This window comes from Puma concolor, chromosome A2 (genome assembly GCF_028749965.1).
Source record: "Puma concolor isolate L17-30 chromosome A2, mPumCon1.1.hap2, whole genome shotgun sequence".
Classification (NCBI taxonomy): domain Eukaryota; kingdom Metazoa; phylum Chordata; class Mammalia; order Carnivora; family Felidae; genus Puma; species Puma concolor.
Window position 1 is genome coordinate 7,929,124 of NC_141668.1, and position 27,762 is coordinate 7,956,885.

Consider the following 27,762-nt stretch of genomic DNA (forward strand, 5'->3'; position numbering starts at 1 on the left):
TTAAGAAAAGGTGGATTCCTAGACAGGATAGAAGGTGCTGTGGTTAGTTGGGCACAGATTTTTACCGTATTTCATAGAATCAAAGATGCAAAATTTTGAACATTTTAACATCTGAAACTGGAATGCATCTTAGAATTGCTGTGATAAGAAAGCCTTATGTTACAGTTTAACTGGCAACATTATTTTCTTAGTGATACAGAAAGTAATGGAATGCCTTGAAATTGATGTCATCGTAGGTTGGATGAAATACGGTATTTCAAGAGAGTATATGCACTTACACGTTATAGAGATATGGTATCGTGGCAGTATGTGTAGTGGGGAAGAGAGCAGAGGCTCCAGAGTCAGATTCTCTTTCTGGGTTTAAATTCCAGCCCTGTCTAGTTAACGTATGGCTTACCTTATTTTTACCTGACTTTTCTCACCTGTAAAATGGGGGCTAAGAATTAGTCCCCATCTTACAGTGTTGTATTGAGGACAGAATATGATAAGACATGTGATGTGTTTAAAATAGTGCCTCGCACGTAGAAAGTGCCTGATAATATTAGCTGTTATTATTAATGTCGAGATTATACTTTTGCAGGATTGATAGCACTCTGTTTTGTTGTGATCGAAATTCAGATCTGTTCTTACCCTTCGTATTTGTTTTCCGTCCGGTAGTATCAGCAAATGATGCTTGGGGTTTTTTTTTTTGTTTTTGTTTTCGTTTTTAAGGGAAGATAAAAATAAGAAAGGTGAACCTAACAGTTTCCATATTCTTATTAAGTGAGATTTTTAAGAGGCATATTTGGTGTTATATGTTATTATTCCATGTGGTTGAGATGGAAAAGAAACTAAGCATCAAGCTAGGAAATTTATAGTGAAAGCGAGGAGCAGCTGACCTGAGGCTAACAAATACAGTTTTTGATTCTGATTGACGTTGGTAAGTATGGGAAGGGTTGGAGGCTTTTGGAAATTTGCCAAATCTGAAGCATTTTTGTCACCCTAAGTAAGAGTAAAAAGGAGAGAATCCTTCATGGTTTTAGGAACTTTGTTGTCTTAGGTAAAGGAATTTCCTTTTCAAAATGATTTAAGTGGGCAGTGTCTCTTTAGAATATGGCTGTAGTTTAAGGCTGTCCTTTTATTCTTATGAGTCAATTTTATTTTCTCTGTTGTAGTGTTCAGTGACCAGTGACTTGGATTTTCCAACGCAAATCATCCCATTAAAGACTCTGAATGCAGTCGCTTCAGTACCCATAATGTATTCTTGGTCTCCCCTACAGCAGAATTTTATGGTATGTAAATCATGTATCATCTGCTTATTTGATGATCATTTATTTTCAATAAAACAATTTTCTTGTCGAGGTGAATCAGGAATGATAATAAGTAAAAAAAGTTATCGAAATGAGAACACTTTGTGTTTTTTAATGGATAGATATATTTTAAGCCTTCACGGTGTTGTGGTTTTTCTAGTCTTTTCTAGTTAAAATATTCTCCAAAGGAAAAGTGTTGAGGAGAAATCATACCTGGGATTAAAAACGGTTAAAAGATGGACGCTTATAGTTCTTATCCTTGGGAAGGTCGGGCGGTATTCTGTAATTTCAGTATGATTTTGAAGTTTTGTTAATTGAGAACTTTATATTGAGAACAGTTTTAGGCAGCATGTTATTAAATGATACTGAACAGTATGAAATATTCTCAGGGCTTATAAAACACAAACTTAAGCATATTTCCACAGATAACACTGGCCCAGTAGCTTTTGTAAAGAAATGCTGGTGTTTAATTCTTCATAGACATAGGATGAAAGAGGATGGAACAAAAGAAATTTGAGTATGAATTCTTCACTTAGACTGTTAAATAAACAATAGTTTCATTATTTACTTGATACGTAAAATAGTAAGGAAAAGTACTGATACAAGTCCTTGGTGAGCCTACTTTAGGAATTGCTTACTAGGTTTTTAAATTTTTTTGTTTTTAAATTTTCTTTTTTTTAACATTTATTTTTGAGAGACAGAGTGTGAGCAGGGGAGGGGGGTAGAGAGAGAGGGAGACACAGAATTCAAAGCAGGTTCCACACTCTGAGCTGTTAGCACAGAGCCAGATGCGGGGCTTGAACCCATCGACCGCGAGATTGTGACTTGAGCCGAAGTCAGACACTTAACCAACTGAGCCACCCAGGCGCCCCTAATTTTTTTGTTTTTAAAGTAGGCTTCATAGCCAAGGTGGAGCTTGAACTCACAACCCAGAGGTCAAGAGTCCCATGCTGTACCAACCGAGCCAGCCAGGCACCCTTAGATTTTTTTTTTTTTTTTTTTAACATTTATTTATTTTTGAGACAGAGAGCATGAACAGGGGAGGGTCAGAGAAAGAGGGAGACACAGAATCCGAAACAGGCTCCAGGCTCCGAGCCGTCAGCACAGAGCCCGACGCGGGGCTCGATCCCACAGACCGCGAGATCATGACCTGAGCCGAAGTCCGACGCTCAACCGACTGAGCCACCCAGGCGCCCCCCCTTTTTTTTTTAAATAGATGTTTCTAACGTCTTTAGTAACTTAAAGATTTTATAGTGGAAGATTAAAGACGAAGTTCAGATACTTTTCTATAATTGCTGAAACTTGTGTGTTTAAGGTCCTCTGCAAAAACATTTAGTTTAAGAATCCTATTGCAAGAGCTGAAGGGAGATTTCAGATATTCATAGACTGAAGTTCTGAAAGCAGATAGTATTTAAAGTCAAAATTATTTAGGGTTGCCCATGGGTTTGCTGGTTACTGACCGAGGCAAATTAGGCAGACCCTGTGGTTAGCATACGTTTGAGGGAGCAAAGGTTACATGGAATACAGTTGGGAAAACAAAATAGCAGTTTGTCACTTAATTGTGGCTTTTATCCAGAAAAACCCCTAATACTCCTAGTGCAAATGGGATTAGTGAAAGGTGGACTCTTGAGTTGTCTGTAAGTTTGGATCTGGATAGACCAGTACATTAAAATTTAAATCTTAATTTTTCTTATCCCCCTGTGTGCTTTCTCTCTCAATTTCCCTTTGCCCTATTTGTCTAAGATCCTGTTGTCTTTCTGAAGTCTGCGGTTGTCCTAAATTTGTTACCTGGGGATTATCTGAGATTTTCCCCTTCTGGTTTTTCCTGCCTGCTGCTACGTGACAGTCCAAGTGCCTGGTGGCCTTTTCCTGGTGTGTTCTTCCCCCTCCGTCTTGGTCCCAGCCCGCGGCACCACTCCCTGGCTGCCACCTCTTCCTGGCCCCTCAGCCAGTCCATTCTGTTGATCGGAGCTATCATTCTAAAATTCTGTTTTTAACCAATACCCGCCCCCCGCCACCCTTTGAAAGGCTTCTTAAGACAGCTCCGTCCTGCTTTGTTTAAATATGGACTTCAGAACCCTCTGGCCTTTAGAATTACTGTCTTTTTTATTCTTTATTGAAAATTCTCTTCCTCCCACACGTCTGCTTTCAGTCCCTGGTGTCCTGGAGTTCTCCCTTCTGCTTGAACTTTTTCTCAGATCAGTTCTTCCTTGCTAAGTTAGTGCCTTTTTCCCCCCTGTTGTCTTCCAGACCTTTATAGAAACTCCTCTGTCATCTTGATTAGCATTATACAGAGATTGTTTATCTCTGTATCAAAATATTTTATGTCATTGTAGAATGTTCTTATTTTACATATAAGAGTAAATCCTTTTGGCATAACCTTTATGATAATCTATTTTATATCCCCAGATTTTTATTATATTGAAGGTCTCCGAATAACTAGATCATTAAGTGAAGTTTGGAAATTCTTACCTTTTTTACTTTGTATGGCTATTTATAAGTGGTTTTAATAAGCTTTATTTTATCGATTCTAAGACTCTGGGTTTGCCTTAAAATTGATGGGTCACAGCGTAATGTGCGACACTTTTTCCTTTCTTGAGGTGCATAAAATAATGGTAAGTTTTAATGATTGATGACCTGTTAGATTAGGGAAATAGAGTATTTTCTCTTCAAATTTTTCCACTGTGAACAGTTTGTTTTCTCATATAATGCTTCTTGGTGGGAGGGGTCTTTTATTTTATTTTTTTTTATAGCTTTGAGTTTGTTGTTAGTTTAGATCTGGAGAACTGAGTAAAGACATCTACTTTAGAAATTGTATTTTACATTACATTGATTTTTAATTTTATTTTTAAAGTTTATTTATTTGGAGAGAGAGAACATGAGCACAAGCCGGGGAGGGGTAGAGAGAGAGAATCCCAAGCAGGCTCCGCGCCATTAGCGCAGAGCCCGATGTGGGGCTTGAACCCGCGAACCGCGAGATCAGGAGCTGAGATCAAGAGTAGGACACTTACCCTCCTGAGCCACCCAGTTGCCCCTACGTTGATTTAAAAAATATTTTGAGGGGCGCCTGGGTGGCGCAGTCGGTTAAGCGTCCGACTTCAGCCAGGTCACGATCTCGCGGTCCGTGAGTTCGAGCCCCGCGTCAGGCTCTGGGCTGATGGCTCAGAGCCTGGAGCCTGTTTCCGATTCTGTGTCTTCCTCTCTCTCTGCCCCTCCCCTGTTCATGCTCTGTCTCTCTCTGTCCCAAAAATAAATAAACGTTGAAAAAAAAAAATTAAAAAAAAAAAAATATTTTGATACTTAGGATAAGCCTGCTTTTAAAATATATTTTTTATTTTTAGGTGGAAGATGAAACGGTTTTACATAACATTCCTTATATGGGGGATGAAGTTTTAGACCAGGATGGGACTTTCATTGAAGAGCTAATAAAAAACTATGATGGAAAAGTACACGGGGATAGAGGTGAGCCATGTGTTTAATCTCTTGGAAAAAGGGGCCCAAAGCATTGAGAGAGATTCTGAATTTGTAAGCATAGGTGTGAACATGGGTTTTTTTTAATATTAAAAGTAAGTTTATTGCTGGATTGGCCTGGGCTTACCAGCCTAAAAATTGTAATGTTTTCCCTACTTTTAAATTGAAGAATCGTTTTTGCTAACTTGAAAATAATGCATAGTTGCTTATCTCATAAATTATAATGTCAGTAACACGTAAATTAGAATGGTTTGAGTGTATGTAGATTTTAAGATTCCTTCACAGTAAAATTAAGACCGGGGCTCTGCTTACGTGACACATGGGCTCCAGAAGGCCCTGTGCTCAGAAAGATGTCCCCCTTAGCTCCCGCAGTTCCTGCATTTCTGTCCCCGTGTTCACGGCTTCTGCGTTTGGTGTCCAGGGGATCCTGTCAGTGTCTGGCAGGAGGGTAGCATGTGTAACGTCGTCATGGTCCCTTCTCTTCTGGGGAAAGTGAGGGCTGTCAGCTGCGGTGTTGGGAGGAGGCCGAGGCCACAGTTCGTTTCTAGGGCATCAGGTTATAGTGGCAGGCACTGGAGACTTCTGGCGGGGGTTGGGGGGTGAGTAAAGAGAAGATGACAGGTGTTGAAGATGAATTCTTCCTGACTTTGCCTCAGGCCAGCCTTGAAGGTGATCTCCCTCCTCATTTGAACAGCAGTGTTCCAGTGCTAACAGGCTCTGGCTATTTCTTCCACGTTAGAAACGGCGTCAACTTGGCATTACCACCTTCCTCTGTATATTTCTGATACTTGACTTGATGAATTTCAGAATGCGGGTTTATAAATGATGAAATTTTTGTGGAGTTGGTGAATGCTCTTGGTCAGTACAATGATGATGATGATGATGATGATGGCGATGACCCCGATGAAAGAGAAGAAAAACAGAAAGATCTGGAGGAGAACAGAGATGGTAAGTTTCTTCATTAGGTTTGTGTGCAGTCCTGACAGCATCTTAGAGTGTCCTTTGTAACGTTTCATCCTGTACTTGAGTGTCTTTACTTCCTTTGCCTAACAAAAGAATGTACTGTTTGGGGGGATTTTGCAGGGTAGTTATCAGAATCGTCATTCCGATATATTGATCGTTGCACACAAGTAGTGTGCCAGTCACTTTACGTGCACCAGCGGTGGCTGTTGGCATCAGATCTATTATAGTCGAGGAGATGGGCTTAGTGCACTTAAGTAGCTTATTTAGTACGCTGTTGGAGGAAGAAACAGAACCCAGAACCCTGTGCTGGTCACCCCTCTGAATGGCTCGAGAGCCCTGCTTTTGAGCCCTATGCTAGTTACGGCTTCTCAGACAGAGCGGCCCGATCCAGAGTCCATAGTCAGCGGAGACTTGGCAGAGCTCATCGGTAAACAGCACAGAAGAGCGTGGGGGAGAAACTGCAATTTCAAAGAAAGGAAATGTTTTTGGGACGGGCCGCGGTCATGTAGTTCATATCCTTGAGTTTACAAAGAAGAATCAGACCCCAGTGGGTAGGTGACCAGGCAAGAAGGTCACAGACCCAGTCAGTAGCCGAGCTGGGATTAGCCCCTGGGGCTTCTCCCTCCTGGTGCACCTGAAACTTCCCATATTTGATTTTAAGTGTTTTGTTCGTCCGGCCTACCGACACTCCATGCAGACATGTGACATATGTCAGAAGTAAGTGAAACACAGAGTTGATAATTTTCGTAGAAAATTAGCTTTGTTAGATGTAGTTGTGTGGAGGAAATGCAAGATTGAAAGACTTGCTTTTCTTTCATCTTTTTTCCCTTTCTTATTTCCTGATACAGACAAAGAAAGCCGCCCGCCTCGGAAATTTCCTTCCGATAAAATTTTTGAAGCCATTTCTTCAATGTTTCCAGATAAGGGCACAGCAGAAGAACTAAAGGAAAAGTAAGATTTGCTCTTTTGAGGCAGTCTTGCCTTGTATGGTGTGTAGCTCAGCGTTTTGGTTTATCAGAAGTAGGACTCACGGAGCCGACGGCCCCCCGCGCTTCCTGTGTTCATGGTGCTGCGGGGTTCTCGACACCACGTACGTGAGGTGCTTCCCTGCACGGCGCTTACCGTGGTGCCAGTAAACACACGCGTGATTTCCGGTAGCGCTTGGAGAGGAGAACTTCTCTGGACACTTATAGAAATGTCAGTGTAGTTGATGTTTATTTTAATTAATGTGGTAACATTTTTCATGATCTGAATCCCATCCCTGAACTTGATTCTTTTTTATGTATTATTTTGAGAGAGAGAGAGAGAGCACAAGTTGGGGATGGGGGGAGAGAAGGAGAGACAGAATCCCAAGTATGGAGCCCAATGGAGGGACTCGAACCCACAAACTGAGATCATGACCTGAGCCAAGATCAGGAGTCGGACGCTTAACTGACTGCGCCTTGATTCTTGATATACCGGACAGAATGTTTAATTGGCTCTTCATCTAAATAAGGATGGTTTTAGGTCAGACCTTTTCCTTGTGTGTGGCCGAGGCACGATGAACATCACAGATGCTATAGGGGACCTTTCAGAAACTTTATTTTCAGAGAAGGAGTTGTGGCCGTGCCCTCACCTCCCTTTTCCCTGGTCGCCGTCAGGTATAAAGAACTGACCGAGCAGCAGCTCCCGGGCGCACTTCCTCCTGAGTGCACCCCGAACATCGACGGGCCGAACGCCAAGTCCGTGCAGAGGGAGCAGAGCCTGCACTCTTTCCACACGCTCTTCTGCAGGCGGTGCTTCAAGTATGACTGCTTCCTGCACCGTAAGTGCGGCCGCCGCGTGCCCTCGTTGGGGTCTGTTGTGGGTCCCGTTGTCCAGCGCCGGGAAGTGGTGTCCTTGATCGCAGCTAGAATTGATCATTTCGCCTGGCGGTTAAGATGGAGAACTATGCTAGGATCAGAGGACCGTTGTTTTGCAATTTGTTGCTTGACGGTTGCTGTGGAGTCTTTGACTTGGGCCACCCGGCTCCCACTAACGTGGAATACGGATCAGTGGTGTTCCCATAAAGGCTCACCTAGCACTTGTTTGTAGCGAAGCTGTGACCGTGAACCATCTCAGAGCCTAGAGCAGCACTGCCGTATGGTTGAACGCATTTTGTTGAATAAGAAATGGGCTAAAAAGATGTTTGTAGGTATTTTTGTCTGTTTAGTGTTCCTTTGTTTTTTTTTTTGGTTCTCTGAGTAAGTTTCTTTTAAAAATATCTGCAGTTGACAGGCGCCTGGGTGGCTCAGTCGGTTAAGCATGCAACTTGGGCTCAGTTCACGATCCCATGGTTCATGAATTTGAGCCCCTGCACCGGGCTTTCTGTTGTCAGCGGGAAGCCTGCTTTGGATCCTCTGTCGCCTTCTCTCTCTGCCCCATACCCACTTGTTCCCTCTTTCTCTCTCTCTTTACAATGATTTTTTAATTAAAAAAATATGTATTATTTAATGTTTTATTTTTTGAGAGAGTGAGCATAAGGGGCAGAGAGAAAGAGAGAGAGAGAGAAAGCGATCTGAAGCAGGCTTTGTGCTGACAGGCTGACAACAGCAAGTCCGATTTGGGCTTGAACTCACGAACCTTGAGATCGTGACCTGAGGTGAAGTCGGTCGCTCAACCGACTGAGCTACCCAGGTGCCCCTCATTTTTTTATTTTTTAAAGATTTTATTATTATTTAGAGTGAGAGAGAGGATATGAGCTGGGGGGAGAGGGAGAATCTGAAGCAGGCTCCACGCTCAGAGTGGAGCCCAGTGTGGGGCTCGATCCCACCACTCTGGGATCATGACCTAAGCTGAAATCAAGAGTCAGATGCTCGGCCGACTCAGCCACCTAGACGCCCCAAAGATTGTATTTTTTAAGTAATCTCTACCCCCTGTGTGGGGCTTGAACTCCTGACCCTGAGATCAAGAGTCGCAAGCTCCACCGACTGAACCAGGCATCCCTACACCCAGTTGGTTTATAAAGTTGTGCCCAGTTCTTAAGAATATTATGAGTTGCATCCAAGTGTCACCATAGCGAATGGTCGCGTGGAAGGCTCTACGTGGAAGTCAGTGAAATGGTCCGTCCAGTTTGTAGACGTAGCATTCTCGTACCTTCCTTGTGCAAATGAATCAGGAAGTGGATGCTGCTTCTGAACATGATCACATGAGTTATTGTGGTCTTCAGATTTGAGTAATAGTGATGAACCTTGAACCTGATCAGTCCCTCCTCCGTCAGGGGGGGGACATTGACTAGTGAGCTTCGCTCCGGTGGGAGGCGGGGCTGCCCACCCGTGGCACGTGGAGCGGCGGGGTCCACAGCTGCTGCGCCCCTTGCTTCCTCGTTCACTAGGGCCGGTCTCTTTGGGATTCCGCCTTGACGGATCGTGTAGGGATTCACTGCTTTCCATCAACTTCAGCAGAATCTCACAGACTGTAAATGTTTTGTAGGCAAAATGAACCAGTAAATACATTGTTAGATACACGTTAGCTATAGCATTTTGTGCCTTAAGTTTTTTTCTCTCTGATAGAATAACATAGTGCTTCATAAGCTGTTGTGAAGATTAATTTTATTATTATGTGTAAAATACTTAAACAGTACTTGGCTTGTTTTTATTGTTATTTTTTTAAACAGGTCGTCATTTACATGACCTACACTTCAGAAATGTATTAAAAGGTGTCCAGTGAATTCTCCCTGCCACCTCTGCCTCCGTGCGTAGCGTTTGTACCTCACTCCTTAAACCACTAACATCAGTTCTTCTGTATCTTTCTGGAGTATCTTCCGGCAAAATGCAAAGATGTTCTTTTCCCGACTGTCCTTCTCACAAGGTGCCATACTAGTGAGGCTTCTCCCTGTTTTGACTTCATGGTGTAGACGCTCTTCCTGTCTGGAGAGCTGCGTAGCCTTCTGTCAAAGGAGGCAGCGGAACCCTGCACTTGGATCGAGTTGCGCCTTTCGTTCCCACGGTGCTGTGGTGAATGACCTTGGCTGTACCTGCACAGCATTTGCCATAAGTGCAAGTTAAGCTGGTCCGTGTATTGACTTCACTCTTTTGCATTTAACTCTTTGATCCTTTGGAAGCAAGTGATTCTGATAGAGTTTTGGATCCACTTCTCCCCACCTCCAAGGCTGCCTAGTCGTTTTCCATGTCACTTACTGGAAAGTTCCCTCTTCACTGCTGTGCCGCCCTCCTTGCCTGTTACCACGTGTGCTTGGGTCTTTTTCTTTGTGTTCTCTTCCAGGAGGCTTTATTCAGAGATCTCCTGCCTATTCTTTCTTGTTTTTTTAATGTAAATTTTAGAATCAGTTTGTTTAATTAAAAAAAAAAAGTCTAGGTAGTATGTTTATTGGAATTCCATTAAATGTATAAATTACTTACGGGGAAATTGACATTTTAAAATGAGGATTAAGTGTAACCATATGATCAAGTTTCCTTTTGTGTCCTTTAGTAACCTTGAACTTTCTTCACGTAGTTCTTGTACATTCTTTTGTAAGATGAGTTCTAGGTATTAATGGGTTGTTGCTGGGCTTTTTCTCTTTAAATGTTACATGTTTAATACCTTGATACCTTACTGAATTGTCCTTGTTGATAATAATTTCTCAGTGGATTCTTTGTTGAGTTTTCTAGTTCTGTAGGTAGACTATCGGCAATTACTGAGATTCTCTGTCTTTATGACTTTAATTTCTTTCCTTGTCTAATTACATTGGCTGATATCTTCAGTACGGTGTTAAATAACAGTGGTACTAGCAGATACGTTTTCTATCACTTCTGGATCAGTTTTGAAAAGTTACCTATTTCACCCAAGTTTTGAAATTTATTTGGATAAAGTTGACCTGAGTGCTCCAGTGATTTTTTTTCCTGCTTATTAAATGTTTCGTTCTCCCATTTTTCTTGATGAGCTTAAGTGGTTTCTGTATTTTGTTTTAAAAATCTGTTTCCTATATTTTTCCCTCAGAATCAGCTACTGTATTAGTTTTACTGTGTTTCTCTTTATGAGTCAGATTTTTGCATTGTTTTCATTCTTCCCTCTTTTTTGGATATATGTGGTTAACATACAATGAATCGTCTCTAGAGCACTGTTTCAGCCTCTTTTAGGTTCTGTTGTTTATTATTATTCTTCAGGAATTTTAAGGAACGTTTCAGGTTTTCTTTTTAACTCGTTGTCTAAGGGGGAGTTTTTAAACTTCTGGGGAGAAGGGCCTTTTTGAACGTTCTCTGTTTTAATTATTTGTGTGGTAGCCTCACTGATACCTGGTCTCACCTGTTACTTAGATGTCAGGGTGTCTACCATGGCTGGTCTGTAAGGAAGAAGTTTCGACGGTTAGGGATTTGCAGTTCATCCGAGCCAGAAGCTGAGTATCTGTCTGACTATGGTCTTTTTTCTTAGACTTACATGTTCAAAGGAACCTTGAAGGATAAATGGTTTTGGTTTGGGAACAAATTCCACTTTGTATTCCAAATAACTTTTAGACCATGATCCATTTTGTAAATTGGAAACGGGTTGTTCTGCAAACTTGGGAGTCCTGTAATTCCTTTCTTGCTTGCTTTTTTTTCAAAGTTTATTTATTTTTGCGAGAGAGTGCATGCGAGTGGGGCAAGGGCAGAGAGCGAGGGAGAGAGAGAAGGCTCAGTCCCACAAACCATGAGATTGTGACCTGAGCCGAAATCAAGAGTTGATTGAGCCACCCAGGCGCCCCGATGTAAATTCTTTATAAAAGTTTCAGCCTAAAATTGGCTGCCTAGTCTGTCTTTGACGCTTGTTAGAGGAACCAGGGTCAGCTCCTGAATTGATAGTGGTGGGTCTAAAGAGGTAACACATTTTTGATAGGGAGGGAAGGAAGGCAGGCTGAGAAATTAAGGTTGGGAAATTTTATGTGCTTACATAGGATCGAAAGTAGAACCCTGGAATAAATGTTTTGTTGGGTTTTCTATTATCTGAGTGGCCTACAGAGGAATCCATTTTAAGTATAAAACCCGTTTGTCATTTTTGATATTATGTAAGTCTATTTTTGGAATGTGTATTAATGCTAATTGTAGAGCTTTTAACATTTTTAATGGTTAGAATTTCAGAAACAGTGTTCCAAAGTTTGTAGCTGATGGTTGACTTTTTTTTTTTTTAGTTTTCAGATGTGTAATGATTAAAATTGAGACATATGGAGTTCATATTTGCCATGTAATTAACAGAGTGACTTAACCTCCCTACGTCTTGATTTTCCTCACCTATAAATGGGGGTGAGGATCCTAACGCCTGCATGATTTTGTGGGTGATTCAGTGAGGTCATGCCTGGAGCCTCTTCCTGTGTGCTTTGAACACAGAAACTTTTCTTGTTGGCTCCCGTCACTGCCTGCTGTTACTACTGTCCTATGCTCTGAGCATTGACACAGTCATTTTGTAAGATACTTAATAGTCTGAGATCTCTGATGTACAGAGAATTTATAGGATTACAACTATTAAGTATGTATGTTCAGTAAGAATTCTTAATACCAGGTTCTAATCGGAGCAGACAAGATCAGTACTTTGGGCAGAAGTTAATGTATAAACTTGACACTGTGTACTTCCCTGTGATCATTTATTTTGTCATAATTGTCACATGACAATGAGCTAAAGTATTTGAGAAGTGTTGTATGTTACCGGGAGGGGAGGTGGCTCTTCCTGCACGTGGCGAAGCATGCTGGGTGCGGGTCTTGGCACCCCTGCCGCCAGCTAACCAGCTACTCAGATGATCTCTTTAGTCCTGTTTCCTAATCTGTAAAATCACCACTGGAAGTAGGTGACTGCGAAGGTTCGCTCCAGCTCTGTAATCCTTGGATTCCCCAGTTCTGTATTTGAGGCATCAATATTTGGTGAAACGTTAGAAGATTCTGAGGGGCTACTTAGTATTTGCAGCCGTTTTTTAGAATCGCCAGTTTACTCAAATACAGGTATTGGAACTGGATATGTAACCGTCTTCTTACCTTTGCTCGAAAACCGTAAGGTAAGATTTTTCATCAAGATTTTATAGGTTGCTTTTGAAAAAAACAAAACCAAAAAGCCCTCCACGTTCTTTGCTCTCTCCTTTCTGTCAAGTTTTAGAAAAAGTGCCCTGCTTGAATTTTCTTTTAACAATTTTCTTGATCAGGTTATTTTATGTAAAAATTCCCCTCAGAATCTTTATGAAAAGATTCCCCTCAGATTATATTTAGCTTGAAATATATTTTAATAACTTAGTTGAAATATTAGTACTTTAAGACACCTATGTGAGAATATTAAAGTACTCTGAAAATCTAAAATAGTCCAGACATTTCTGGAAGAGGGAATTCTTTGTATCCTTAGTTTTCTTAAACAATTGAAGTTTGAAATTCTGCTGAGGGAAGGCTAACAATGAGAATAGTTCTCTTTTTTGAGCTAAATGCAATGTGAAATTAACAGTGGTACTTCAAGCAATTTTTAAAGTGCCTTTTATCATCAATGTGTTAATTTTTCTTTTAGAGCTGAAACTTGACTCGTGAGTGTCCGTTGCTTTTTTCTGGGCCTCTGCGGCATCTCTGGGCCTCTGCGGCCACTGTCTTCACTTGCGCACGTGTCTTATGTTTCTCACTGATTCAGGTGAAATCGAGAACTTCGGTCTTTAAGCAGAGGAGACATCCAGATTAAAAACGAATTTTACCAAAAATATATCACTCAGTATGTGCTGCTGATGTGGCCTTGACCTTCCGTAGGCTCCGACTTTGTATTTTAGGGGTCCTCAACTGTTCAAAAATGTAATCCAGTGCTAAATTAGTCATGGTATTGGTCTCTTCATTCCAGGGAAATCAAACTCACTTGAAACAGAATTTGAGCCTTGAATTTCTATTTCAAGACCAACATCACTTTGTGTCTTTGTTTTCTTGATTTCCTCATCAGTCAGTTCATCTATCCCATTTAAGTTCTATGGATAGAAGTATGGCTTTTTACAGATGTTTTTTAAATGGTTCGTTTCATGAATATGTCACTTGTTTTTGTCCAAATTAGATAGTTTTCGTCTTGTAATTCTGAACAGGGCATTTGTAGCATTTGCCTTGGTAGCTGGGACAGGCTTTCTCGAAGGTTTCTCCCAACTTCTCACTGCTGTGCATTCATGCTTCATTAGTTTGTCACTCTGCTATACTTTGAATCTTTTTGTTGTCAGGTTATTTGGGGATTTTAAGTTTCAAACACTTTTGTTTCTAGAACCTGTTTTGTGTGACCACGTATTTCCTATAGAAGGGCGCTGACCGCAAGCCGTCTCTAGGTTCTTGAATTGTGTCTGATCCAAAGCAATGGAGTTTCAGTAGGCTGAGGGTGTCCTCTTTATTTCTTATTACTTAAAAAAAATTTTTTTTTAAGTTTATTTTGAGAGGGGTGAAGGGCAGAGAGAGTCTGAAGCAGGCTCCCCGCTGTCAGTGCAGAGTCCGAAACGGGGCTCCATCCCGCACACTGAGATCATGACCTGAGCCGAAACCGAGAGTTGCTTAACTGACTGAGCCACCCAGGTGCCCTGTCTTCTTTATTTATATTTTTAAAATTTTTTTGTAAAAAAATTTTTTTAACATTTATTTTTGAGAGAGAGCGCGCGCACACGCGCGCACGTGTGGGTGGAGGAGGGCAGAGAGAGAGAGGGAGACCCAGAATCTGAAGCGGGCTCCAGGTTCTGAGCTGTAGCACAGAGCCTGATGTGGGGCTCGAACCCACAAACCATGAGATCGTGACCTGAAATGAAGTCAGATGCTTAACTGACTGAGCCACCCAGGTGTCCCACCACCCCCCCCCCCCCCAGCTGCCATCCTCTTTATTTTTAAAAACTAGTTTTAAACAAGTGCTGTCCCATTCTTGTCCCATTTGACAAGCTGGTTACTGACCTTTATTTAGAAATCAAGAAATTGTAGATGCCAGAAATCTTGGGTAAAAATAGGAAACCTGATTTCATCGTAGAAGGGATATATCCGTTGTTTCTAATTAAAGACTCAAATGTTCGTGATCTGAGTTGAGAGTTTTATGTGCATCAATTACACTTGCAAGGAGAAAAGGAGGAAATCCCTAATCATTCCAGAATTTACTGTTTCCTCCCTGGTTAGGGGCTGGTGGGGAGGAGTGGTGGTTGTTTCAGGGGAGAGTTGAGGAGAGTACAATGAGATGATTCAGTTTAGGAAGAGCTCGAAGGAAAGTTCTGTAATGTAAAGCACACGTTGGCAAGGTTGTAATGTACCAATTGTTTCCACTGAAACTGGAAACGACGCGTAAATATAGTTATATTTGGGTATTTTATGTTTATTTTGCAGCTTTTCATGCAACACCCAACACTTATAAGCGGAAGAACACAGAAACGGCTCTAGACAACAAGCCGTGTGGACCACAGTGTTACCAGCACTTGGTAAGCCTGAGGGCTGCACGCTCGGAAGGCACTCGCGGAGTGTCCCCACCGAACGGTGGTGAGGTCTGTGGAGCCAGCGCTGACATGACACTCTTGCTCCTGTACCTCGGCCGTGTGGGGGGCAGGGACTCTCTCCCTTGCCCAAGTTGCTTTCCTCGCGGTTACACACTGCACAGTCTAGTCCTTCGTTCACTCGTTTCATTGGTTTCTCTGCGTTAATCTTTTCAGCAACCTTGCGAGGTTGTTAGGAGCAGGACTCTTCCGCCCGCCACAGGGTTTGTGAGCGTGAGAAGCACAGGTAGCCCCTTCAGCCCCAGAAGCTCGGTAATTGTACGGGGTAGTTCCGGAGCCTTCCTCAGAGTTACAGACCCATGGTGGTTGGAGTGAGGTGATAGGGCCCACAGATTTTTTTTTTTTTTTTTTTTAAATGATGAAGAAAAGATAAGGGTTTAGGAAGAGGTAGAAAAGTGTTTTATGGGCACTATCTTATTTTTACCATTTCCCCTCTTTGAACCAAGCCACTCCTACCTAGGAACTAAATGGGTATATATTGCCTGTTGGATTTTGGACAGAAGATTCATTGAATGGCACCTGCAGAAGGTATCCTTCCTATTTTTAAGCATTTTGGTTTTTGTAGAATGAAGTGTAAAACTGTTGGCTGCTCTCAAACTTCTCCCTTCTCCTGCCACTGTAAACACGGAGTTCTTGAGCACAGTTTTATAATGCTCTGTGCCAGGCCGAATTTTACTGGGCTCCTCTAAGATGTTTCTGTGGTCTGTATAATCCGTGATCTTACCGTTGGCACATATTCTCCGAGACCGGGTTACTGGACTTGTTGATGTGGAAGTGTGCTGCTTTCACGATTTTGGGGGGCTGGGCATCCCAGGAAAAAGGGGGATGTTCTTTTTAATAGTAAGGCAGGATGGGACAAAGCCCAGCATGCTTATGTGATTCGTGTTCTTCTGGTATTCTTTAAATATCACCAGAGACGTTCTTAAACCCTGAAATAGGAAAGTCTGAAATGCACGGAATGTGATGCTTCTCACGAATGTTCGTGTTTAAAGAGACTCACCTATTTTTTATATTTTGTTATAATCAGTTAATATGGTTCACAAGTTCACACAGAATTGTCGTGCCTGGTTTCGTACCCCTGTAGCACAAAGAGCACCTAGATCGATCTTTCGGTAATTTTCAAACTGTCAAAAGCAGATAGAAAACCAGGATGTGCAAATGATTATTGGTAAAAGTGGGTACCATGAGAATTTACTGACGACCTGCTTGGTGCAGTTCTTTTTCTCTCATGCAACAAAACAAGTTGGAGAACTTGACCTTGATGTCTACGTCCTTGACTTTATAGGAGGGAGCAAAGGAGTTTGCCGCTGCCCTCACCGCCGAGCGGATAAAGACGCCGCCGAAGCGGCCCGGAGGCCGCAGGAGAGGACGGCTCCCCAACAACAGCAGGCCCAGCACCCCCACCATTAACGTGCTGGAATCGAAAGACACAGACAGCGACCGGGAAGCGGGGACGGAGACGGGCGGGGAGAACAACGATAAAGAGGAGGAGGAGAAAAAAGACGAGACTTCCAGTTCCTCGGGTGAGACGCGGGTGACCACTAGGAGACGGATCGAGTGCTTCTCTTAGTGGGCTAGTCGTCAGCACACTGACAACTCTCAGACCGGGGGACTCCGTTCAGGGTGTGGAGCTGGCTTCTTGCCGCCCCTGCCCGCACCCCGGCCTGCGGAGACCGCTGCCCGCGTGCTGGGGAGGTGGAGGGTCCGGCGTGTGGTCACGTTCCGTGTCGCGTTCCTTTCTCATTCGGTGTAGTGGTGTTGACGTTCCGTGCGAGGTTTCTGTGCTTTCGGCCCTGTCACTTACCCGAGTGACAACAGGTTTCATTTTATTTATTATTACCTTTTTGAGTGAGCTCTATGCCCAGGGTGGGGCGTGTGAACCCGTAACCCTGAGATCAAGAGTCTCCTGCTCTATTGGCCGAGCCAGCCAGGCGCCCCTCAGCTTGCATTTAGAATGTTGTGTTAAAGGGGACCCAGCCTTGTGTTCCGTGGGAGGCTTAGTGACTGTTTCCAGCCTTCTCAAGATGATTCTCTTCCTGCTTTTGTCCTAAGCACAACCCTGAGTTTTCTTTCTCTCTTCCTCCCTCCCTCCTTCCCTTCCTTGTTTATTTGGAGAGAGAGAGAATGCAGAGAGGCTCAGAGAGGGAGGGAGGGAGAGAATCCCAAGCAGGCTCCACGCTGTCAGTGCCAAGCCTGACGTGGGGATCGATCCCACGAACTGTGAGGTCATGACCTGAGCCCAGATCAGGAGTCAGACGCTGAACCCACTGGGCCACCCAGGTGCCCCCGGTTGTCATTTTGTGACCAGGGGGTAATTTCGGTTTTCTAGAAGCGAATTCTCGATGTCAAACGCCAATAAAGATGAAGCCAAATATCGAGCCTCCCGAAAACGTGGAGTGGAGTGGTGCCGAGGCCTCGATGTTCAGGGTCCTCATTGGCACGTATTATGACAATTTCTGTGCCATTGCCAGGCTCATCGGGACCAAAACTTGTAGGCAGGTAAGTATATCTGGTAAAACACTGTTCAAGAACTTCAGAGGGAAAACAGGCAGTCCCTGTCCAAACAGAAGAACGTTCTTGGTTATTCTTAAGCTCCTGTTCGTCTCCCAAAAAGCATGTTGATCTTTTTTCCACTGAGCGGGAACTGACGGAAAATGATTCTTCCGACTTTAGATCTCTCAGGGCTGGTCTAAAGGGCCAGGAAGACTAGGTGGTGAGCCTTGCGACTCTCGGTCAGAGTGTGGGTTGGGTCAGTGTCTTTTTGACTTTCCACTCTGTCCCACCGCCTGGCAGCTGCTGGCGGTGGGGAAGGGGAGAGGGTAACACTGGTTTGACTGAACACACGGTCCTCGTGGCCCCGTGGCTGTGCCTCTTGCCAGGTGTATGAGTTCCGTGTCAAAGAATCCAGCATCATAGCTCCTGTGCCGGCCGAGGATGTGGACACCCCTCCAAGGAAGAAGAAGAGGAAACACCGGTAAGTCAGTGTGTGGCCGATCTGACAGGTCCCCGAGCCACTTCCAAGGGCAGCGGTCCGCCTTCGCTCGGTGACAGAATGTGGAGTCTTGTCGGCCTAGGTAGTCGCTGGTATTTTTCTCTTAAGAACACAGTACCCTGCAATCGATGTGGTGTGTTAAGGAGAACCTAATAGAAGCTTCTGTAGTAATGGCTCTATCAGCGCTTGAGCATTTACTCTAACATGTGTTCTTGGGTGTGAGTGTTGAGAGCTGAGGGGGGCGCCCGCCTGGTTTTAGGAGCCTGAATTCTCTACGTGTGTGGTGTCACTTTCTGTTCTTAAAAAATTCTTTTTAATGTTTTTTTTTTGAGAGAGTGCACATCAGGGGAGGGGCAGAGAGAGAGGGAGACACAGAACCCGAAGCTGCCTCCAGGCTCCGAGCTGTCAGCATGGAGCCAGACCCGGGGCTCCATCCCACGAAGCGTGAGATCATGACCTGAGCTTGGACGCTTAACCATCTGAGCCACCCAGGTGTCCCATGTCATTTTATACTCTTGACACCTTGCATTAAGCCTCTGTGAAGGTCATCTTTCACAAAGGCTTGCCTGGAAGGGAGTTTTCAGGAAGACTTATTTGTTGAAGTTTATTTATTTTGACAGAGAGAGAGAGCAAGCAGGGGAGGGGCAGAGAGAGAGAGAGAATCCCTAGAGCCTGATGTGGGGCTCGAACCCATAAACTGTGAGCGAGCTCATGACCTGAGCCAAAACCAAGAGTGAGATGCTCAACCGACTGAGCTGCCGAGGCGCCCCAAGGCAGACTTGATTTGTTCGTGCAGAGCCAGAAACTGTGGAAGTCTCGGTCTAATTTCCATCCCCTTTCCCGCGTTCTTGAGAGAAACATGGTTGGGTGTGAAGTAAAGGACTGCCACACTTCGAAAGTTGCGTATGTGCTCGTGTTGTCTTTTTTTAAGAAAGGTAGGGCCCACTGGATTTAGAACTTGAAGAACTTAGCAGTTCTTCCCACAGGAATTTGGGCTGGGTGTCAGTTTCTTGCTTGAATTCCGATCACACGGCTCAATGGAATTATTAAAGATGCCTAAAGTTAGAGAAACTGCACTATTTCTGGTTCATCTGCATCCGAATAAGCCCAAGCCCGAGTCCTGCCTGGGGGAGGTGGGAAGGGCCATGGCTGTGTGGGGGGGCCGGGTCTCTTTTTTTTGTGGTTACAGCTGACCCTTGAACAACACGAGTCCGAAGTGCCTGGGTTCATATACATGTGTGTTGCGGGGGGTGGTAGGGTTAAGTACAGGCCTGGAAATAGTATTTTATGATTTTCTCAACACACTCTTCTGCAGCTTTTATCGTAAGAACACAGTATATGGCACATATGTTGTACAAAATACGCATTAACCAATTAGTATCGTAAGGCTTATAAGTTTCGGGGGAGTCAAAAGGTAGATGCAGATTTTTGATGGTGCAGGGGGTTCGCACCCCTCACTGCGTGTTGTTCAAGGGTCAGCCGTACTGGGATTCAAAGCACAGCTATGTTCGTGGCCCACCCTGACCCGCCGAAGCGGCTTCTGTTGGATCTGTGCGGTGGCTACTCCCTGGCTTCACAAAGACGACCTTGATTTTCTGTGTTTTACAGGTTGTGGGCTGCACACTGCAGAAAGATACAGCTGAAAAAGGGTTAGCATCTTTCCGTTCAACTTACAATTAACTTAAAAAGGTCTACTCATCTGTTTCCGAACAGTAACTGGATTAGTGTTGGGGAATATTCTGGTAGAATTGACTTCTGTACGTTAAACCCATTTAAATGGAGGATGTCTGTTGATGAAGTTCCGGTCAGTCCCGTGGTGCAGTGAGAGCTGGTCGGATGGAGGGAGTCAGTCAGTGACGGGAGGGCTCTGGGATTGGGGGGTGGGGGGTAGTGCTCTGGACTTCCCCAGCACTTGGGGGATGGGAAGTGACATCTGCCATCGCTCTGTAAACAGAAACGTGTCACGTTGTAAATACAGGGAGGAATATTGCCGCCCTTGAGCGTAACGCAGAAGAGATTCTCGTTCTTTATGTGCGATCGGTCCCACCACACTTCCGGGTGACCTGTGTGCCGTTGTTCTCTCTGTGCAGATGGCTCCTCTAACCACGTTTACAACTACCAGCCCTGTGACCATCCGCGTCAGCCTTGTGACAGTTCGTGCCCTTGTGTGATAGCACAAAATTTTTGTGAAAAGTTTTGTCAGTGTAGTTCAGAGTGTAAGTATTTGTTTTGCTTTGATGAATTGCATGAGAGTTTAGTCATGCTGAATTGCCGACCAAATCAAAGCAAGGACACGGCAGCTCTTGCTTGGGGTTTCCTTTTTAGGGCCTCCACTTATCCTACGAGGATTTATGGGCCCCCATAACGGGCTCCGTGCTAGTGGCCAGCCGGTCTCCTGGCCGGTGCGTGTCTGTGGGCAGGTTAGGCAAAAGTGGGTTTGATACGGGAGCTGTTCTTTGATCGTTTACATGAAATCGCAGTAAGGCTGCATGGAATAGTAAGGTTACAGGGCGTCTAGAGTTGGCTACCCAGATACTCTGGCTACCAGAAACCGTCCGCGGGATTTAGAACTCAGCATAAAGGAACGTGTGCATAAGCGTCCTGACTGCATGCGTGTTGTGAAACTGCACAGGCAGTGCGGATTCCAGGGAAATACCTAGAATCTGGACTCTTAAAATGGTTACGAACCATGGCTGCTACTGTTCTTTTTTCGTTTTTAAATGTTTATTTTTGAGAGAGCGCGTGCGCGCATAAGCGGGGGGAGGAGCAGAGAGAGAACGAGGGAGACAGAATCCAAAGCAGGTTCTGCGCCGTCAGCGGAGAGCCCGACGCGGGTCTCGAACTCATGAGCCGTGAGACCGTGACCTGAGCCGAAGTCGGACGCTCAGCCGACTGAGCCCCTCAGGCACCCCTCCGTGGCTCATCTTTAGCCCACGTTTTTCCTTCACACTTAGGGCATCAGAGAGCTTTGAAGTACACATGCCTGTTAGGCAAGTAAAAGCGGAAAAGCAGGAGCCCGGGGTGGTGGTTCTCAGTAGTGACCGCTGTAACTTGTGTCCTGGTGTTTCCTCTTCTGTCCGGGGTGGAGGGCGGGAGGGGCGGGTCACAGGAGTTAGGCAGGGCTCCACGGTGGTGACAGGACCATCTCTCTCGAAGGTCAGAACCGCTTTCCCGGCTGCCGCTGCAAAGCCCAGTGCAACACCAAGCAGTGCCCGTGCTACCTGGCTGTGCGCGAGTGCGACCCCGACCTCTGCCTCACCTGTGGTGCGGCCGACCACTGGGACAGCAAAAACGTGTCCTGCAAGAACTGTAGCATCCAGCGGGGCTCCAAGAAGGTAGGGCTCGTCCCCCCCGGGTGCTGGGGGTTGCCCGGCTCTTAAGGGCCGACGGTGAAGCGATTATCACATGGTTCGGCCGACCTAGAAGGGTTGGGTTTTCTTTGGGGAATGTGCCCGGAGGCAGGCTGCGCCATTCTGTCCGGGATGCCTTACAGTGCTGTCACCTGAACCAGTCAATTCTGCCAAGCAGCTGTGAAAGGCATCAGATTTAGAAGAGGGATTTTGCTAGTTGTTTCTAGAACTGGATGGTCTCCACGTAAATAAATGGTGTTCCTTCCTATCAGAACTTAGAGACTTGTTTTTCTCAAATAATATCCAAGGTTCTTTTTTGTGCGGAGTGCAAAAGAAAGAGGACTTTGCACACTGGAAATAGTTCCAGTTTCTTTAATAATCTTGAAAACAACACAGCGGGAATTTCATGCGGGTGCTTTTAACCGTAGCGACCAGGAGGTTTATTGCTGAACAAAAGAGGTTGACAACGCGTACTTGGGAAATTCTGTATCTTCTGTTTTTAGGGTAGGTAGATGAAGGGCTTCTTCAGTTACAGACAGCTGATATTTTTCAGAAATGTTTATTATTTGTGAAAGAGCGAGCGCAAGTGGGGGAGGGGCGGGGTGGGAGGACACGCACAGCTCCGGTCACCGAGCTGTCGTGGGCCGTAACTGAGGCCGCACCGCTGGGCGTAGGGCCCTCCTGCCAGACACTGTGTTCGGGGCGGTGGCAGCTGTTTTATTTTTTTGGCTGTGACGGTTTCAGGGGTTGGGCCGTCGTATTCTAGGCAGTTGGTGTCATCGTCACAGGGCCGCCGGCACCGCTGCTCAGCCCTAATAATCTCATCGCCCCCACTGCATGACAGCCTCCTTCCTGCTCACGTGGACGTGGCTTCTTTTAGCTCCTCAAACAGAAAATAACATACTTTTTACCAACCGGGTTTCGTTCGCGTAAGGGCATTACCAGAGATGGCTTTATTTACCCAAAAAAGCCCACTGTTTTTGTGGCCTCTTGTGGCCTCTCAGAGCTGCCGGCAGCACCGGGGAGCCGGCCCCTTGGTGGAGCCCTCCCGACGTCGTCTGCCTCAGTGGCCGTGTGAGGACAGGTCTGAGTCCTTGGGGCGTTAACTCGCCCTTGGGCTTTGCCCTCCTTTGCTGACCGGTCGGTGCCATGCGCTTTCTTCTCTAGCACCTGCTGCTGGCGCCGTCCGACGTGGCGGGCTGGGGGATTTTCATCAAAGATCCCGTACAGAAAAACGAATTCATCTCGGAGTACTGTGGAGAGGTAAGGCAGGGCTCACCCGGTCTCAGGGGGACAGCACGTACAGACCGCGGGGACTCGCGTCGTGTGTAGTAACTTGCCTTTGCCTGGGACGGGGTTTCACGGGGTAGGTCTGTGGGGTTCCGTTAGCCACGAAGTCATAAAAAATGCCTTTTCAGCTTGGACTTAACTCCTGCCGATGGGCTTGGCCTGCCTGGTCATAGGCTGCTTCGGTCCTCGTCACATTTAGCATCTGGGGACGAAGGGGAGAACCAGAGCTTCGTTTTGTGCTGGAGAGTCCGCCCTACTCGGTCCAGAGGCTGACTGATAAGGACCTAGAAACAACAGTGTCATTGATTATATACTTTTGTAGCCGCAGAGTTACAGAAGACCCGTTGGGCTGGCATCGTTTTGGAAACACCCGCCCGGTCCCCCATTTGTATTTTTGGTCGATCAATCACTGTCTCCAGGCACGATTCCTTTAGATGTGGGAATGGTGTTTCTGGGTCAACACTGTTCTGAAACATCAGCACGTAGACTGAACGCAGGAGAGGAACCAGCCGCAGGACCGTCTGTTGGGTTGCATCAGGAAGGTGGGAAAACGTCTGTGGTCCCCTTCGAGCTTGGGTCACCTAATCCACAACCGTCTTGCTTTTTAGATTATTTCTCAAGATGAAGCAGACAGAAGAGGGAAAGTCTACGACAAATACATGTGCAGCTTTCTGTTCAACTTGAACAATGGTAGGTCTGAGGGGGTGGCATCTGCGAGCCAGGGGTCCTTTTGGGGCTGCAGGGATCGTCTCCGCCTCACTTCCAAGCGTCGGGCGTTTCTCACCGCCCGGAAACAGGCTGTTGGCGAGGCCACCAGGCTGAACCGGATGGTTCAGAGCCGCTGCCCGCTAGGGCTGCGCCGGCTCCAGCTGGGAGAAGTGCTGCGGGTTTGCCCCGGGGCCTCGGCGGCGGGAGTCTGCTGGGTCTCATCAGGGCCTCTGACCTGGGAAGGGTGGGGAGCCCTGAAGGTGGACGCATCCCCAGAACTTCCCTGCTTGTTCTCAGAAGGTCTGTGAGAATGAGGAAGCTGCTTTCCAGACGCTGTCTTGGGGCAGCGAACGTGAGGCCGTGGGGGGTGGGGGCGCCCCTCACCCCCGATACCTTCAGAGTAACTTTCTGCCGAAGCAAGTAGGTCTTTCTGCGAACATGTTCCGCAGGCTGTCGAGTAAAAAAAGTAAAAGGTGAAATGGCATATCAAGAATGCACATTTTTCGTAAAAGCCAGCCCTGAACAACCCTGACCCGTGGCTTCTCCAGAACCGTAGTAACTTCGTGTTTACTGATTTCGGACTGAAATTGTTCACTGCATTAGGTTCTCTTTCTCTCTTCAGATTTTGTGGTGGATGCAACCCGCAAGGGTAACAAGATTCGTTTTGCAAATCATTCAGTAAATCCAAACTGCTATGCAAAAGGTAGGTGCTAGAGGGACCAGGATTGCCAACAGAACCCCCTTTCAGACAGTGAACTTGAACAGCCCTGGGACAGAGGTGGATTATGTGCCCAAGTCAGACCCTCCCTGGGGCCCGTCCTCATCCAGCTCACTGACCCCAGTGTGTGTATCTCTTTCCAGTTATGATGGTTAACGGCGATCACAGGATAGGGATTTTTGCTAAGAGAGCCATCCAGACTGGTGAAGAGCTGTTTTTTGATTACAGGTTGGTAACAGCGTATTTCTAGTGTGACCTGAGGGCTTTTTCTTCCTGGACTCTAAGCTGTGGGGAAAGCCTGGCTTTTAGCTCTTTGTTGGATCTTCCGGTCTTAGAGGGATTGATTTCTGGTCATTATTTGTCAGGGGTGTGGGGGGGAAGTTACACAAGTAAGGCTTACTTTCGAAATACAGGCATACCTCGGCGTTATCGCGGGTTCGGTTCCAGGCCCCTGCACTAAAGCGAATCCCAATCCTCTTGCCGGGGGGGTGCTTGCCAGACAGTGACAGCATCTAGAACAGTGGCTCAACCTTGTGGCTTTCAGTCGCCTTGTGACCCGTGTTTCTTAAATACTAGACTCGAAGGCCGAGGTGGCCGCCTGAGGCACGGGCTGCAGGATGGCGGGGGTGGGGGCAGGCACGAGCACGACCCTCATCCCGTCCGTCTCCGTCAGAGCTCTGGGATGTGACCGGGTGCACCGCCAGGGAGCTGCCCCCTCTTGAAAGGGATCTCTGGCTGAGCAGAACTCAGCAGCCAGCGTCCCCTGCTCACTGACCGTGCGGGAGACCGACGGGCTTCGTCGTGCGTTCACAGAGCGCAGGCGGAGCAGACCTCCCGCCGTTTGCAGGGGCCTCGGGTTTTCGGAACGGTCACCGAGCCCCGGCTCCCGGTCCAGATCATTGCTGCCGCGTCAGCCCCGGGCACGGACTTCTCTCTGGCTCTGAAGGCCCGGCTGGCGTCTTCCGGGAGAAGGCTGTTGTGTCTCCACCGAAGGGGTGGGTGTCGTGCGGCCCCCGCATTCGTTCCGGCTGCTGGGCCTTCCGGCCGGCCTGCCGCTTCGCCCTGCACTTGGGTGCTGTGGAGAGGGCGCCTTTCCCGGAACCTCCTGACCCACCTCTGCCAGCTTCAGGCTTCTCCTCTGCAGCTGCCTCACCTCTCTCCGCCTTCACGGAGTCGGAGAGAGTCGGGGCCTGGCTCCGGATTAGGCTCTGGCCTCAGGGGACGCGTGGCTGGCGCGACCTTCTGTCCAGACCCCTGCAACCCTCTCCACACGAGCAGGAGGCCGCGTTGCCTTCTTAGCACCTGTGTGTTCCTGGAGGAGCACTTTTCTTTTCCTTCCCGAGCTTTTCCTTCCGCCTTCACAACTTGGCTCACTGATGCCCGAGACCTAGCTTCTGGCCCATCTTGGTTTTCAAAATACCTTCCTCGCTGAGCTCAGTCGCGTCTAGTTGTTTTATTCAAAGTGAGAGATGCATGACCCTTCCTTTCACTTGCACACTGGCCTCATTTCCATATTGGTGCATCTCAGGGACTCCCCCCCTCTCCCCCCCGCCAGCAGAAGGAGAGGGGTGGGGGCAGGGCCAGGCAAGGGAGCGGCCAGGCCCGACCACCTGTAATGTGTAGCCGTTAGACACCCCCCCCACATGGGTGCAGTTTGAGATGCCCCGTGACAGTGCCAGCAGTCACTTCCAGGTCACCAGTCACCTGAACGGGCCTGATGTTAATGAGAAGGTTTGAAATAATGCATGAATGGCCAAATGTGCCAGACACGGAAAGATGGCACTGGCCTGTTCGCCGTAAGGCTGCCACAAACCTTCAGTCCCTGCCCCCGCCAAAAACAAGTAATGTTTGCGAAGCGCAATAAAACGAGGTATGCCTGTATGATGAAGAGTGGAGAAAGCCCACTTTCACCCTCGCCCTTCGTGCAGCCTTATGCACTCGCTTTTGGCAGAGGTTCTGTTTCCCCCCAGCGCAGTTAGAGCGATGTCATTGCCTGCGACGGCCGAAGCGCCCGCCGCGTCATCAGTGTTTAGTATTTTAACAGTTAAGGCACTGGTGGCCAGCGTCCTACCTGGTCACCTCTGGGTCCTTTCTGTGGGAAGTCCCGCGGGCCGTCGGAGCGGAGGACATGCAGCCCCCGGTGGTGGGGACACGGCGTCAGGCTCTGCGGGGTAAATTGCTGAGAACCTATTTAGATGCGAGCAGATGCCTGTTGAGCAAACTACATCCTGTGGCCAAATACGCGCCCCCCCGGGGGAGCGCAGCTCTTGGGTGCGGTGGCGGCAAAACCGGGCCGCGTGTCGCCACTTACTACGGTGGCCTGCGGCACCACATCCGACAGGTCCCCAGTGGACCCCTGCCCCGGGGAGGTCGCGGCAGCCACGGCGCTCCGTTTTGGGCGTCCCGACCCCTGGGTCGAGGTTCTTCACGCGGAGGCTGGGGCTCCTGTTTGGTCTGGTGCGGGCCCGGCCGTGGTGATGCAGAGCCACCTTCCCGGGCCCTCGGGGATGGCAGGGGGTGGGGGCTGTTCCAACAGGCTTGTCCAGTTCTCAGAGTAGAAGCGAGTTTCTGCCCACGCTGCGGGAGGCGGGCGAGGTGGGGGCCGGTCTCCCCCATGCTGGCTCTCAGGTCACGGCGTTTTCACGCTCTTTCAGATACAGCCAGGCCGACGCCCTCAAGTACGTGGGCATCGAGAGAGAAATGGAAATCCCTTGACATCGGCTACCTCCTCCCCCCCTCCTCCTTTCTGGAACAGCTGCCTTAGCTTCAGGAACCTCGAGTACTGTGGGCAATTTAGAAGAATAAAATGCAGTTTGAAATTCTGAATTTGCAAAGTACTGTAAGAATAATTTATAGTAATGAGTTTAAAAATCAACTTTTTATTGCCTTCTCACCAGCTGCAAAGTGTTTTGTACCAGTGAATTTTTGCAATAATGCAGTATGGTACATTTTTCAACTTTGAATAAAAGAATACTTGAACTTCTCCCTGGTGTCGTCATTGATCGTACCGAGTTGTCCGTGGAGGGGACAGCACACTCACCCTGAAATCCTGGGGTGTCTGTGGGTCCCGATTTAAAGGCTATTTATTACCTGTATTAACTTGCCCAGTTATTATTTCGTATAACATGACAAGATAGCTGGCGTCCTGGGGCCCGGACGGGCGGGTCCCAGCGGCCTGGCGCACAGGAGCCTTGAAGCCTCGATCTCTGTGTAGACAATCATGGAGCTGGACGAGGTGGCCGTTCGGAAATCCCATAGCGGCAGGAGATTGCTTTCCTGCCTACAAAAGGTGATGGGCAACAACCAGACCGGTGTCAGGTCTTAAAGAAAGGCTGGTAAACCCCTCCAAGTGTCCCGGAAGTGGGGCTCTTGCCTTGGACTCGTCATGACAGCTGTGATCGGTCTGCGCGGTCCAGTTGCCTTTTCCGGAATTAGAGGACATTTTTGTGGATTTACACAGTGTGATGCTATTTCGTGTGAAGCTTAATCAAATCTTCCCTTTCCAACCACACAAACCTCGACGGGACTGGTCTCTGCCG

The 27,762-nt window shown here is 46.9% G+C and overlaps 1 protein-coding gene and 1 long non-coding RNA gene across 11 annotated transcripts in view; one reads left to right on the forward strand and one right to left on the reverse strand.

The window, feature by feature from the left end:
- Positions 1-27,206, forward strand: part of EZH2 (enhancer of zeste 2 polycomb repressive complex 2 subunit) — a 65,336-nt gene extending 38,130 nt beyond the window's left edge. For all 9 annotated transcript variants that reach the window (XM_086687638.1, XM_086687588.1, XM_086687647.1 and 6 more), the window contains 17 exons: positions 1,155-1,271; positions 4,631-4,751; positions 5,568-5,708; positions 6,572-6,674; positions 7,364-7,527; positions 15,002-15,093; positions 16,451-16,688; positions 17,495-17,664; positions 18,045-18,139; positions 19,766-19,806; positions 20,248-20,373; positions 21,314-21,492; positions 22,675-22,770; positions 23,406-23,487; positions 24,128-24,208; positions 24,367-24,451; positions 26,878-27,206. In XM_086687638.1, coding sequence (XP_086543764.1) covers positions 1,155-1,271; positions 4,631-4,751; positions 5,568-5,708; positions 6,572-6,674; positions 7,364-7,527; positions 15,002-15,093; positions 16,451-16,688; positions 17,495-17,664; positions 18,045-18,139; positions 19,766-19,806; positions 20,248-20,373; positions 21,314-21,492; positions 22,675-22,770; positions 23,406-23,487; positions 24,128-24,208; positions 24,367-24,451; positions 26,878-26,938 — 1,992 coding nt within the window. In that variant the 3' untranslated portion in view covers positions 26,939-27,206. The remainder of the gene's footprint in view (positions 1-1,154; positions 1,272-4,630; positions 4,752-5,567; positions 5,709-6,571; positions 6,675-7,363; positions 7,528-15,001; positions 15,094-16,450; positions 16,689-17,494; positions 17,665-18,044; positions 18,140-19,765; positions 19,807-20,247; positions 20,374-21,313; positions 21,493-22,674; positions 22,771-23,405; positions 23,488-24,127; positions 24,209-24,366; positions 24,452-26,877) is intronic.
- On the reverse strand, positions 21,864-26,878 carry LOC147582980 (uncharacterized). Of its 2 annotated transcripts, none has more exons than XR_015244228.1 (2): positions 26,295-26,878; positions 21,864-23,955 (listed from the first exon to the last, which is right to left on the reverse strand). It is a non-coding gene; the product is annotated as an uncharacterized LOC147582980 (long non-coding RNA). The 2 variants fall into 2 exon arrangements; XR_015244227.1 differs by lacking the exon at positions 26,295-26,878 and adding an exon at positions 24,643-25,135.
- Positions 27,207-27,762: the final 556 nt, after the last annotated feature.